This window comes from Bison bison, unplaced genomic scaffold (genome assembly GCF_000754665.1).
Source record: "Bison bison bison isolate TAMUID 2011002044 unplaced genomic scaffold, Bison_UMD1.0 scf7180017864471, whole genome shotgun sequence".
Classification (NCBI taxonomy): Eukaryota; Metazoa; Chordata; class Mammalia; order Artiodactyla; family Bovidae; genus Bison; species Bison bison.
The window spans coordinates 19,605,031-19,620,830 of NW_011495032.1; the positions used below are offsets into that span (position 1 = coordinate 19,605,031).

Sequence of the window (15,800 nt, forward strand, 5' to 3'; positions counted from 1 at the left end):
TCCCAACCAAGGGATCAAACCCATATCTCCTGCACTGGCAGGTAGATTCTTTACCACTAAGCCACCAAGGAAGCCTATATGGGAAGCTACAAAATACCAAATTGGGAAATACTAGAAATTTTCGTATATCCTATATTTACTGTCATGTATCATGTTTATCATGTTACATGCTTAGGCATTTAAACTTCTGAAATGTTAGACATGCAATAAAAAAATCATTTTTAAGGGTTCTTCCTGAGATGGTGTTGTGGAGTATGTGAACTGGTAAGCAATTCTGCACCATGTGTTTTTGTTCTCCAAATTTATTGTTGAACATTCAGAACATCAAATTATGACAGATTAAAAAGAAAGCACCAAATAATGCTACACATTAATACCTGAGCGGAGACTGAAGGCAAATATTCGTCTATTAAACCCTATACCATAACATTGAAACACAGATAAAAACATTCACAACACTCTACGGAGTACAATAAATAGCACTTTTTGTGAATTACAACTAGTTAAATATAATAATGTTAATTATAATTATACAAAAAGTACACACAAAATTACACATAAATATATTTAGTATACCATACATTGTACAAAGTACTAGAGAAGGTCATGCATGTTTCAAAGGAAAAATCTGCAAGATGACAATAATTTTTCAGTATATATTATAGGATGAATTGTTTTGCACTGCTAAGTATTATGTGCTACATTTTCTGAATAAAATTACTGATTTGCAAATTAATGATTACTGAGTCTATCTCAATCTAACACATAGTTTGTCCTCTATAAACTTCTAACTATAATATAGAAACTGATGCAGGTTGACATGACAGCCATGTTTCTTACTGTATTACATACCCTTGCCCAAACTATTTCCATCTCAATTTGACCATGCTTTAAGGAAAGACATTTTCTTTCTACACACTTTCAGAGAAACCTATATTTTTGTCTTTGATGGGAGGTAGTGGAGGTTAAATGAGAAGAAAGAAAAATGCTGAGTTTATATTCAAAATTATAAATAAAAAATATACAAAAAATTCTGAGTACACGGAGATATGGGCATCTTTTAGCAGAGACCATGAACATCCTATGAATGGAACGATTTGTTTTGACTGAAATTATATCCATTATTCTAAATAAGCATAATAAAAATGTAAGTCTTTATATTAAAAGAAAATCCATTAAAAAGTGGGGCCAGTTTTCTCTTGGTATCTTAAAAATAACTAGGAAGAAAAGAGTAAAAGGGAAAATAATGTTTAAATATATACATGAATCTGAGTTTATATTTAATGAAAAATCATTATTGGCTAAACTAACTGATATACAAGGCTCAATAATCTGAGGAAAAAAATAAGTACATGTCTTAAAGAAGAATTCATGTCTTTGATAATTATTCATTAAAAAGACAAAAAAATACACTTGTAGGTTACGTTTTCATGTGTATTAATCTCAGAAATGCTACCTTTTCCTAAAATAAATTTATTTTCAAAAACTGTAGCCAAACTTAGTTTCTACATCTATGAAGTTAATTTTAATTTGAAATGGGAACTATGGAAATTAAGAGAGGCCTGTGGAGCAATAGTTCAGCTTATACTAAGGGTAATACTGATTAACTGTTATTTAAAATTTTTTACTTCACCAGCCTTAACAAAAGGATTTGGGGCCAATTTGAGAAGACCACCAATACTAAAATATATAATTATAAAATTTCATGGCATTCTTTCAGCATTTTAAGGCACGGTCTATTTTATCCCAAACAACTATAAGTTCAAGGTCACAGTGTTAATATGCATTCAATTTTGGTCTGGTTTTTCACGGGTATGTTGCTACATTTATAGTTAGCCATAAGCTTAAGAAATGGTAATACAATCACTTCAAAACAATATATCTAAATCATTTTTCTATTTTTTAAAATGTAAATACACAATTTCTTAATTTATATACACTAAAAACTGGATTTTTCTCCTTCTACAGTAGAGGCAGAGAAGATTATTTGTACCAATATTCCAACAAATACATATCTGATTATAAAGAAAACATGGTTATGTTAAATACAGGCATCTCCTATTTAGGACTATTCAACACAAAGGACACACTCATTCCAAAAATAATGTTCACTGAATTTTTAGATCTTATACATCATCTTTTTATTATCATCTACCCTCACCAGATAATTGTATAATCAAGGCCAAACACTTTAATATTTGGCTTTATCTGTTGCTTCTTTACTTCCAAGGCTACTTATGCAAACTGCATCAACATGACTGGGCAGAGAAACAGTTAACTGACATTAAATTAGGGGGAAAACCGTAAAATGAGGGACTGAAATTCCCTGTGAAAATTTCTATAGGAGAGAAATTGAAGAATTTCAACCATATAAACACAACAGTTTCTGAATCTATCATATTCCAGCTTTTCTCTCATGAGTACACTACCACATCAATGTTAACACTTCAGCGTTAACATCTTGATTGTCTTTACATTTTCCATTTTACAATGCTTACTTCATTGTACTATGTTGCGTTCCAGTGGATAAATTTCCCCCGTGTGACTGTAGAAAGGGAATGAATGGAAAAACATAGAAAATGAAAGAAATTCCACAAAAAACTTTCTATTACATAAATGAGAGATACCTGTACTAAAAATGATCAGGGCAATAGAATTTAAAGTTTTACAGAATGAATCTGAAACAAGATTACCTAAATGATTTCTTCAACCAATTACTGAAAGATCATTATCAGGTAAACTAATTTTCATCCAATAAAACCAGAAAACACTATTTCAGAAATCAGACAAAATAGAATACACTATTCTGTAAGCTTTATATATTTTCAAAGAAAAATCAGGATACAGAATATAAATTTTGATGATTTGCATATTTAATATAAGTCCTAGAAGAAAAATACTGAAAAGATTATTTTTGCTTTAATCCCAATATGGTAAGAAAAGTTCATTGGCACGGATATCTGGAGGTATTTTAAAATTTCATTTAGCTTTGGTGGCAAAGTGTGTTTTGCTAACCATATGAATACAGTTCTATTTTCAATGCAGAGCTTTATGCTAAAAAAAATTCAAATGTGGTTTTTTTCCCTAAAAGAAGGGATGTAAAAAGTCCAATATGAAACAAAACAAGTACAACATTAAATACAAAACATGCCTATCATTTAGGCTTTTGAATAATAGTTCTATGCTTTATCTATAAATCTTTTAGTAGTAACATTTCTACTATATAAATACTAAAAACCAAAATACCACCAAAAAAATTAGCATATGAACTTTACAAAAATGGCTACTTCTAGAGTTCTTAAACTAGGATTAGGGTTCACATATGCAAACAAATCTTCACTAACTAATCAAACTACATCAACAGATACAGTTTTTCAGAAGTGTTCCAGGTTACAATGTACAGAATGAGCACAGAATAAATCTGACTCATATATATCAAGTCCATACAAAGTCCATTAGAAATTAACTGGTTACTTGGTATTTCAAAACATAGTCATTTTTGGCAGCATAACATGCAAAACACTTTTAGAAAGTACTGCACTTGATTTAAAAAATTTCAGCTAGAGACAATGTAATCAAGATGTATCAATAGCTTAGAATATCATCTAACTTTTTAAAGTGATGTTACCAATTCAGGTATATTGCTACATTTCTACTATAAATGAAATAACAGTTTATTTCCAAATTTTGTTCCATTCTTCAGACTAAGTTACTAATATATAAAATTCAGTCATCTGTAATCATAATATAATTTATAAAAAATGTGAATTCTTGAGCATTTAGAGTACACATATTCAGATTTGGATTACTGATTTGACTTTTCTTTCCTATTATTCTTATTAAAAGTAAAGAACATAAGTAGCCTTACAAGCTTTCTATTTCCTCAGGCTGTTAAAACATACTGTGAAAGAATGCATGAGTAATAATGTATAAGCAAAAGTTCATTACAGAACTTGAAATGTCCTCTGTTCCAAAATACTGGGATAAAATTTCAGTTCCTAATCATCTTAGCATTTTGTAAAAATATCTTCTACATTTACCTTACATGGCAAGAAGCTTTCTGTCTGGGTCTAATTTCATAACACAAAGACTTTTATTGCTTCTTTTATTCCTGGGGAGTACTATACTCTTCAAATTGACCATCCCCCCCCCAAAAAAAAACTTCACAAGGTTATCTTGTTTCCTATAATTTCATAAATCTAAAACACAGAGAAAACACAAAGTGATGATAAAAAATAATCAACAAATACCTTAGTCACAGAAGTCCCTATACATTAAAAAAATTCTTCCCAACTAATTTTAATAACAAGTCACTAAAACATTGCAAATGTGGCACTGTAAGGTTTTGCCCTAAACCTCACAATAAAGCAAGACATAAAATACAGGCCAACTGAATGGTCTGGGATTCAGGAATCAACAGTTCTAGCTTACCTCATCATCTCTGTTTTCCTATTTCTCCAGAGCTTTCAAGAATAAACTGAAAACTGAGTTTTACCTTTAATTGTTTTACTTCCCTTGACCACCTTCTGTAAGAGATGCTAATCAACCGTGAGGTAAAAATAATACACTATGCTGTAAGTGAAAAACCTGAAGAGTTAAGAATGGGAACTAGATAGATAATGACCAAATCAGATAATCTGTCTCATGAAAGTATGTATGTGTGGTGGCAATGTGTAGCATCTGCGAGAGTGGCAGGATAATCAACAAAAAACATTTACTAGGCCTATTATAGTTCTTTCTTTCTTTTACCTACTGTATAATCATGCAGATATTATAGTGTAGTTCAAACGAGAAGTACTCCATTATATACATAGGAACTTATCTGACTGAAATATAAAAAAAATTAAAGATTAATCAATACATGATCAATATATACTGAAGAGACACAAAGTCAGTGTTAATCAGGCACAAATGGTTTTTTTTTAGGACTAGTGTTTTAAATACTTTCATTCTGGTGAGAATCAAGAAAAAAGCTAGCAGAAATTGTGTACTTTCTAACATGAAAAAGATAAAGAAAAAAGTGTTAATAATTTCTATCATATTATCTGCTCCAAATTTTAACAGTAGTAACTCCAGAGGAGTCTTTAGAAACACTGAAAGTATTCAGTGTTTGTCCAGTCCAGGCTATATTTGATCTAGGTATCAACAATAGGGTCTAGGAGTAATTTTTATAAGTTAAAAACTCAAAAAAATCTAAATAAAGATGTTATGACAACAAAGCTCAGAAGTTTTCTAAATAAGACAATCCCTAACTGCCAATAAAGTTTCATTTTTAGTAACATTTCTGATGAACCTGTGCTGTTTTGCCAGCTAATAATATAGGTCTTAGGTATGCTTGAAAGAATGTGTAATTTAAAGACAAGGGACTTTCATTTTCTCAAGTGATAGAAACATTAGTTTTACTAATCTTCAGAAAGAGCCTACCTTCTCATCTCTGATAGTTATCTGGGTTTAAATTACATTAGGACTTGATGAAGACCCTGTGAAAATGAATGTGTGTGTGTGTGTGTGTGTGTGTGTGTGTGTGTGAATTATGTATAAGAACCCAAACGACTGTTGTTTATACATGCTTAATTAGAATCCTTTCTGTGGTCCTAAAATGAAATATTTTGTTGGAATAAGACTTTAGGACTACATGGTAACTACACTCACATGAAAATATTTTCATGAAGATTAGTGTGCCTAATCTGCTGCTTTAAAAAGCTAACACACTACCCACAAATGAGAAATTTAAGCTTGTTACATTTTACCGATGAGCAGAAATGACTAAACAAGGAGACTTAAATCACATAAACACAATTATAGCTGTCAATTGTGATGAAAGTACAGGCCAAATTAGAAGATTCTAATTAATGAATTTGCTTAGGTTCTGTATATGGAATTAAATTCAAATTTAGAAATATTTAAATGACATATTTAACCTGTAACTTGAAATACAACTACACCTGAGTGAAAAAACAAAAGACATCCTATGTGCAAAAGCTGTTATGAACGTGTGTATAGCTAAACCTAGGCATATGTATCCTTGTTTAAATATGTATGTGACATGTCATGGGAAAGTGTACTCTTTCTTTTCAGGTTTGAACACACAAGCATTATTGTATTTTAATCCCTTTTGCTACTTTTAGCAAACAAGAGCCTGGTATGCCTGCCATGTCTATTATAAGGTTATCACTTCCCTTTAATGATCCCAGTAAGTGAAAATATGAATACTGAACATAAAGCTGAGAAAGAGAACAATAGAATAAAAAAACTTATAACTCTCAGAGATGACAGCAAGATCCTCTTCAAATGATGATAAAACAGTAACGACCTGACGGACAACTTAGAAAAGAAGTGAGGTAACCCTCTACACGCAGTAAAATGGGGGTGACTCTCTAATAGGCAGTAACAGCTGAGAGGCTGTAATGGAATTCGGTTGCAATGGCAGGTAAAATGAACCTGGTACTTTTGGACATTCCTTGGCACTAACAAGGACACAAGTTCACAAGTGCAACTGTGAAGTTACTGGAACATAAGGACTATACTTGAAAGGTTTTGGGTATTTACAGCATACACATTGGAAGAAAGGACTCTATCACCCGGTATACCCCAGCCTGAATTACATCTACTTTTTAAAAATGAGCTGAAATCTGAAATGAAATGTAATATTACTCTTATCTGTCAATTAGTAATTACCTTGGCAAATTAAGATTCTACTATTAAACCTAGTGACTAAATACTCCAACTTATTCAGGTATATTGTGTATACTTATGCTATTAATGGAATAACAGTTATCCACTGTGGAAAAACTGTTATTCCATTAATAGTTTAATTCTATACATTAAATGTAGTACTGTACTTGATCATGCTGATTTTTCTCCCTATAGGAGACAAAAACTGTGCAAATGCAGAGTTTTTTTTTCTGACTACTGGAATTTAGTTATTTTAATGATCCATCACGACCAGAGACACTTGGCAACGATGGGATCAATGAATTAAATAAAATGGTACAGACTGAATGACTGAACTGCTCCAATGCCTACAGGTAAATATCTATGAGAATTTGCCTCAAATTTAGCAAGACATTTCTTTAATAGTCTCCTGATAATCACTAAGAACACAAAATAAGATTCTTATTTGAAAAGCAAGAAGAAATTTTCATTAAGTTTTAAATTTGAATTATGTTTCTATTCACTAATCTTGCTTAGTTATCAAGAAAACATGTCTCTTTTGAACTTAAAGCATATTTTCACAGAAGTAAGAAAACAAAAGATCTATTTTGTTCACTCTGGCTGCCAAAAACTAAAGATTGTGGCTATTTTATTTCTGATAAAGCAGTTTAAATTTCATTAATCTTTTAAGACTTATTTTTCAATATATATAGTGTAGCAAATACAAAGTAACCCACTTTTCAGAAGAAAGCTTGATGAAATGAGCAGAATGTTTGAGGTGATGAGACAAAAAACAATGCTACATTTACTGAGTGTTTAGGAGAAGATCCTGGCATGGCCAATCAAGCAGACTAGTTCTGCAGAGAAGTCCTCAAAGACAGTGGCCACCGTATCCTTTTACTAATTTTTCAAAAATGACTAGTACACAGATGTCATACCACAAAACAAAACCATGCTTCAGCTACTTTCCTCAAGCATTACAAAACTAATTTCCTATCTTCAACATTGTAAAAATAGACTTGTCTTCTCCAAAGGATCTTGCTGTCGACACTGATGGATCTGTGTTGTTCCCACTTCATATTGTCCCTAAAGGCATAAATCATCTTTATCATTCCTTAAATCCAATCTTACATAAAGTTGCATAATGCATGGAGTAAAAGAGGAATGAAGACAAAGCATGGAACCCTGTATAAATGTGATGACCCAAAAGCAATCACACCAACAGCCAGAGGAAGTGGAAACTGTGAAGTAGTCTTCAATAATTTACTGTAAAGAGACAGAAATATACATTATAATGTTAACTTACTCAGTGAACAAAAACTGAATATGTCAGTCTTTTATACAGTTTTGTAAAGTATTCTATGTGATTTTAGATAAAGTAATTTTTCACATAAAGAATTTAACAGTCCATATTTTAAAAAAAATATCAGTACGAATACATTTTGGCTGGAAAAGAGAAACATATTCTATTAAGTAAATAACCAGTTTTGCTTATTCTTTTCAATTTTAAGCACAAAAAAATACTAGTTGGACTTATATTTAGCAATTTGACTTAAGAGATTTATTTTAATAAGAAAAAATCAATAATGTTTACTAAGATATAGCTACAGAAATATTTATTTTCAACCTATTTAATATCAGCAAAAAGCTTCAACAACATCAACAGAAAATCCTTAATTCCTAACAGGAGCATATAAAACAAGACACTAACTATTTAAAACTACTATCAAGAAAGACTGTCACCTTTTTACTCTGAAAACAGATAAACTGAGGGATTAAGAAATTTACTGAAGGACACAAAGCCTTAGATTTAAATCCTAGATCTGCCTGATTTTAGAATATCTGCAACTATCTGCCAGAATCAACTGAAAACACTCTCAGAGCAAATAAGCAGTCAATGAAAGGTAAAATTTTATTATTGAAAATCTTAAACATATATATAAGTAGATTAACAGTACAATGAACCTCATGGATCCACCCTCATCTATTATATTTCTACCTACTTTCAACTCCTGTATTTTGTTGGAAGCAAACTTAAATATCAAATATTTTAAGGATTAACTTTTTAAAGAAAAAAATTATTATATACTAACAAATAAAACCCATAATTAAGAAAACAATACATCTGCACATAAGCTATAATATTTACATATAAACCTAATTACTATTAAGGTATCACCTTTAGTATTGTCCAGGAAATTAGGAACAAAAGGTATGTTCCAGACATAAAAGAATACCAGGAATAGATGAGAGAAAAAGAAAGATTAAAAGACTATACCTTGACTTTATTGAAGTAGTGTAAGTATTTCCAAGAATTGCCATAGTTGGAATAAGGATAAATGCCAAAGGTTTACACGGATCAGGATTAAGTTTAAAGTAATACCTAGATCAGAAAGGAAAAAAGAAAAACATAAATCAACGAAGCATAGCCCATCATTTTAAATTATCAGAATCAATAAATAAATTTCAAAACCTTACAATTACAATGTGGATATAAGAAATCTCTAAAGTGTTCATGAAATCATTAATAAATAAATTTTGCTCTACATCATCTTTATACTCAAGGTTTTAGATGGAGAATTATGTTCAGAAGCCACTAAAGGAAATGAAAATATCCAATATGGAAGCACTTCCTTTCTGTAAGTATATGCCTGAAATGTCATATACAGATAATATTTCATAAAACAAATTATTTAAAATATATTTAAATTGTTTTATTTAAATAAGATAAAAAAAAAAAGTTTACCCAAAGTAACTGTCCCTTATTTTTTCTTTAAATTTATTGTCCCTTATTTTTTAAAATCCAAATTCTCATCTCTTGCATTGAGTAAGATACCTACACCTTTCAGAATCATAAATTTGTGCTCCTGAAGTGGTTTTCTCCCCAAATCTGTGACCAAAAATCTGGACCTTGATTAAAGTTACGGACTTACTAAGTCACTTCAGTCGTGTCTGACTCTGCATCCCTATGGACCATAACTTGCCAGGCTCCTCTGTCCAAGGGATTTTGTAGGCAAGAATACTGGATTGGGTTGCCATACCCTCTTCCAGGGGATCTTCCCAACCCAGGGATCGAACCCGCATCTTTTAAGTCTCCTGCATTAGCAGACAAGTATTTTACTAACACTACCTGGGAAGCCCAAAATAAGGGACAGAGGAAGGATATTAACATCTGGTAACCAATGATTTAACTTATTGAACTTGTTTTGATTCATCTGACTTTTCAAAAAAAACCACCTCCAATATGTAGATAATCTGAAAATTTTACATCATTTATAAAATCTACATTAATCAGGAGTTCACTATTAACTGAATAAGGGAGCTTTTTAAAAAATGACAATTTACTAAAAACTAAATATTCTAGAAATAACCTTAGAGGGCATTTTTAGGCTTCATTTGACCTAGCACACAAATGACAGTTTTCAGTAGTAAATACCTGATCACTTACTCTGTTCAATGTGTAGGACACATCAGAAAAGTACACACTTCCTTCATTATTTCTATTATTTTAAATGTAGCATTTATCTTCCCCTCAATTTAATATAAAATTGATCATAAGTTGAAAAATTAAAGCACTAACATTATGAATACCTCAAGTCAGCAAAATAAAGCACATTTTCATGTATTTCTAGACTCAAAAAAGATGAAAGGAAAAGTAAATAAAATAGAATTCCCCCCTATTGGGCAGATTTTAGGGAAGTTTATATTCTCATGGAAAAAGAGAAAATGTGAATATGCTAAAAATAAATTTCAGGTGAAAGCTTCTTGTTCTTGTGAAAGTTTTATGAATCATTAGTAATCTTGCAAGTCTCTACTTACAGATATTTATCATTTAAACCACATAAATTATAACTATATAAATAAAACTTACCTAAGATTCTTTAGCCAATAAATTAAAGATGGCATGCTGAGTAATACAATCCATGTTAATAAGTTAATCAAAGTACTGTGCATGCGAAGACTATCTTCAGCATCACTGGAAGATAAGCGGAGATGGTGTACTGCAGAGTCTTTATGGTGATTGGATTTTTTTTCACTTCTTCTAGAGTGTTTGGGATTCTATAAAGCAATAAAGCAAAAATATTGAGATATTAAGTAAAATTATGTATTAATTTACTTAGAATCATACTCAATTATCGAACAGCTGAATACAGTTTTTCATTACCAAACTGATATAAAATACTGAAATTATCTTATTTGAAAGTATTTTAAAGCAGTTGTCAGTTATAAAACTTATTCCATTGACTTGTTATTTCCACTGCTAAGAATATATCCTCTAAGTAATTACTTGAAATAAAATTTAAGAGATAATTGTAATAACAAAAGCAACTTAAGCACTAACATCAAACTAAATGACAATCTCTAAGTCTCATTTTAATATTTATTACGTTCAATTTTCTTAAAGCTATTTAAATTCAAATATTGTAAACTTCTAAATATTGTAAATTTCTAACTTGTTTTTTAAATAAACTTTTGTTTTTCCATGTTCTACAGAGCTATGAAAATAAAACTTACCACAGTCTGACTGTTTTTAAACGTTGTTAGGCTGGCTTGCAGATGAACAATCTATGAAAAAGAAAAGACATTAATTTTACTTTTATTTTGAAACAAAAAACAACCATTTTTATTGAAATTGAGAAGCATTATAATTTGAAGTTTTAAAAATCTAAATAAATAAAAATCCATTTCAACATTTAAAAACATTCTTTTAGAAAAGATAAATAATAGCTACATGTGCTTGCTATCATGGATTAAAAATCAGAAACAAATAAAACATCACAGAGTATGTTGGGGTTAGGATATAATGTTAGTCTTTACACTGTGTGACCATATGCTTGAATAGTGCCTTGCTAACGCAACTTAGAATGTCATGTAAGTCAAAAATTTGATTATATTCAGCACAGTATAAACATCTCAACAAGTGATATATAATCTAAATCTTTGAAAATCAAAACTCAATTATATAGGATGGTAAAATGTTTACAAGAACCTGGGAAAGTCTACAAATTTATTAGCTGTGCTTAAGTATTTGAGAAAGTTTTTCTTACTGTGTCAGTTGTTTGTAATATTCACCTAAAAAACTAAAAATATTGTATTTATAAATCAAATTAATTTATATTTATAAATAAAAACAATTCTGAATAGTTTTTTCTGATGGTCATACTTTTCCTTTGAAAACTGAAAGTAATCTATAATGGCATGTATTTAGTGATAAAGTGTTAGTCGCTCAGTTGTGTCTGTGTCTTTGTGACCCCTCGGACTGCGGCCCATCAGGCTCCTCTGTCCGTGGGATCTTCCTGACCCAGGGATGGAACCTGGGTCACCTGCATTGCGGGCAAATTCTTTATAGTCTGAGCCACCAGGGAAGCTCATTTGTATTAAATGCAGATGCAAATAAGTCTTTGCTAGAAAAAAAAAAGGAAAAAAATTATTATCCTTTCTGATATCAACTAACTCTATATAAGGTTAATGTGGAGCTCATGCAGTTATATAAACCTGAATTTTCCTGTAAAACTGACAATCTTTTTAGAAGCGTTTTTCATTTCCTCAGTAAAATTACCAACTTAATTATTTTTATCATTGTCATACGATTCTTCAGGAACATTTGTAACATTTTACATGTTTCAGCATGACCAACAACTTGATCCCATTGACATAACCATTTATTTTGTCTATTATCCATGTTCAAAGAAAAGTTATGAACAAACTGCTCTAGGAGAATGTTTTTCAAAAAGTTAACATTATTTGCTAAACCATCAAGTAATGTGAAACAGGTTATATCTCCTCCTTTGTTTTTTAACACAGAAACTCAATTCAGATTAGTTAACTTCAGTTCTACAGTTAACTTCATATATCTGAAATAGTTAAGATGTTAAAAAAAAAAAAAAAAAACTTTACCCATAAGCCTGGTATATAACAGAATATTACTGCAGCAGTGATTGAAAAAAAATTTTTAACAACGATGGGTAATTCTATGCCTGCCTGATACACAACTCAGGCCTTCTCGCTTTATTGATTTGACATACCTTAAACACATAGTAAAGATAAGTAAGAAGTATGGCAAAGGCTCCACAAGTTGTCCAGCTAATGAGGATAAAAATAATTGTCAAAATGGGCAAGTCTGGTGATATTATCTTGATATCTTTAGGAAGTTCAGAGGGCCTGGAATAACAAGAATAAGGATTTTAAAAGCATATTAACAGTTATTTAAACAGTCACAATTAAGGAGAAAACAGTATAGTGCTCTGTCAGCTTCTCCTTATTAATCTGCAAGCATTACTATAAGGTAAATAGTAAAGCTTTTTAAAATAAAGATGATGGTGTCACATATTTTAAAATTCTGTTATATACTGTGATAGTTTCTCTTGCATTTAGATATACTACAGATAGTATCAGTACTAAAAGAGAAAAAATACTGTTAAAGATAATTATTACTTATAGGCTCTGTACCATACAATTCTGATCTTGACATGAAAAGAAATCATTTTCTGTTTTTAAAGTCTCAAGGTCACTCAGACATCTTATGATGTTAATGTCAGAAGCATTTTAGAAGAAGTGGAGGAAGAAGTATCATGAGGAGAGTTAATTAACAGAAACTACATCACTGGTTTACCTGAAAAACCTACCAGCAACTTCAAACCATGTCTTTGGATCATAATAAAACTCTAGGTAATGCTTTTGGAACTCTTACACATTTCATCTAATCTGATCCTACGTATCAAGATTGGAGTCTCTTGCTCTCAGACTTGACTAAAAACCACCATGTAAAATCATTGCCAGAAAACAAACACTTTCCCCTTGAAAAGATTTAAACAGTGAAATTTAAAAATACTTGTGCACTCTGTTAAACTTTTTTGACTTTTTGACCATCTTGAACACTATGGTCAAAATCAAATGTAGCATTTAACTTGAAATAAATCATTATCTATGACAGAAACGTAAGTTTGAACACTAACCCGATCTTTTGCTACTTACACATTTTTCCTTAGACATTATATTTTAGTGAAAGCAAAGTAATCTTAAGGTTCTCTATCAGAATACGATTTTTTTCTTACGTTAAGAGCAATAAGAAAGATTTTAGTCACTCATTCTTTACCTTTTCAAAGCTAGCCACAATGAAGAAAGAAGTTTCACAGATGTAGAAGAGAGTAGGCCACCCCAGTAGGCAGTACATGTTCCAAACAGAAAAAGAATCAAAGATACAAGGGGGAAACACATACTCTGACTAGTTAAAATGATGGCATCTAATTCTGGTAACAGTAACATATCCCATAATTCTTTAAACCATTTATATCTGTGGATAAAAGAAAACAAAACAAAACAAAAAGCAAATGATACAATAAAAGCAAAAAAATCAACAACTCTCATTCAAGGATTTAACATTTGAAGCATTCGACCATTCACTAGAGTCCCCAAAGTTCCATGGTATTTAATTTGTAATTATCCTGAAAAAACTAACTTCAGTTCCTTGTAAGGAACTAGTGAGTCTACTGATCTTCAAAGATCTGAGTCTTAAGTCTCAAAGCAGTTTAACTGTTCTCTAGTAATCCTTGTATTGAGTCATAAATGTTTTTTTTTTAAGTTATAAAGACAATAGCTAGTTATAACAACAGAAGAAAAGACATCTAAGTAATGCTTCTTAATCCCCCCCCCCAAAAAAATCAGAATAAATTAAGAATGCAATGTTAAGTAGGGTAAAGACATCTAAAATATACTTTGTATGGGAAGTAATAAAAATAGTGTTCTGAGGCACTGTTTCATCAGTATCTTACAGCACTGTGTGCTCATAAATCTGGGATCCCCCAACAGCATGGACTGTATACATTCTTTTGGAAATGTTAAAGTCCTGGTATATTTATGGGTTTATACTGTAATAATTACTTTTCAATAAATACTTTTGAAATAGTTAAACTACTGAAGTAAATGTTGATATGCTTACTAGGCCTTTGCCTAAGAGAAAAATTCCATTTAATAAAACAAGTCAATTGTCTCATCTGTATGAAAATTTATGCTCCGTATTTGAGCCAAGCATAATATTGTATACATAAAATTAAAAATCATTATCACAGATAATAAAACTTACCCCAACAGAAACTTAACCATAATTACAAAAGGATCAACTTTGTATGGTTTGGCTTCTTTATCCAACATAGTAGCATATTCTAAGCAATGACCTAGTGATTAAAAATATATATATGTAGTAGAGAATTCACAGTAATTAAATATGAGACATATTACATCCTGCATTGTTTACAAGAATACCATATTACATGTGAGAAAGCAAAAGTCTTTATTATTCTAATTTGAAATACAATCAAAACTACAATGAAGTACCACCGCATTCTGGTCAAAATGGCAATCACTAAAAACTCCACAAATAATAATTGTTAGAGAGGATGAAATGGAGAAGGAAATAGCAACCCACTCCCAGATCCATGGCTGGGAAATCCCACGGGCAGAGGAGCCCTGCAGGCTACAGTCCACGGGGTCACAAAAAGAGTTGGACATGACTGAGGGAACTTGCACTTTAGAGAGGCTGTGGAGAAAACAATGTACCTTCTACACTGTCGGTGGAAATGGAAGCTGGTGCAACCACTAGGGGAAACAGTATGAGGTTCTTTAAAAACTAAAAACAGAACTATTCTCTGATCCAGAATCATATGTAGAATGTACACAGGTCAAGAAGCAACAGTTCTAACAGGACATGGAACAACAGACTGGTTCCAAATTGGGAAAGGAGTACGTCTAGGCTGTACATTGTCAGCTTGCTTACTTAACTTCTATGCAGAGTACATCATGCGAAATGCTGGGTTGGATGAAGCACAAGCTGGAATCAAGACTGCTGGGAGAAATATCAATCACCTCAGATATGCAGATGACACCACCCTTATGGCAGAAAGCGAAGAACTAAAGAGCCTCTTGATGAAAGTGAAAGAGGAGAGTGAAAAAGCTGGCTTAAAATTTAACATTCAAAAAATGAAGATCATGGCATCTGGTCCCATCACTTCATGGCAAATAGATGGGAAACAATGGAAACAGTGACACACTTTATTTTCTTGGGCTCCAAAATCACTTCAGGTGGTGACTGTAGCCGTGAAATTAAAAGATGCTTGCTCCCTGGAAGAAAAGCTATGACCAACCTAGAC

General features: G+C 31.3%; 1 protein-coding gene across 3 annotated transcripts in view; it reads right to left on the reverse strand.

Moving 5' to 3' along the window:
* Window positions 1–282: 282 nt before the first annotated feature.
* Window positions 283–15,800, reverse strand: part of PGAP1 (post-GPI attachment to proteins 1) — an 81,056-nt gene continuing 65,538 nt past the window's right edge. For all 3 annotated transcript variants that reach the window (XM_010860888.1, XM_010860889.1, XM_010860890.1), the window contains 7 exons: window positions 14,738–14,828; window positions 13,751–13,948; window positions 12,681–12,816; window positions 11,170–11,220; window positions 10,526–10,713; window positions 8,933–9,037; window positions 283–7,920 (listed from right to left, as the gene is read on the reverse strand). In XM_010860888.1, the coding sequence (XP_010859190.1) occupies window positions 7,782–7,920; window positions 8,933–9,037; window positions 10,526–10,713; window positions 11,170–11,220; window positions 12,681–12,816; window positions 13,751–13,948; window positions 14,738–14,828 (908 nt within the window). In that variant the 3' untranslated portion in view covers window positions 283–7,781. The remainder of the gene's footprint in view (window positions 7,921–8,932; window positions 9,038–10,525; window positions 10,714–11,169; window positions 11,221–12,680; window positions 12,817–13,750; window positions 13,949–14,737; window positions 14,829–15,800) is intronic.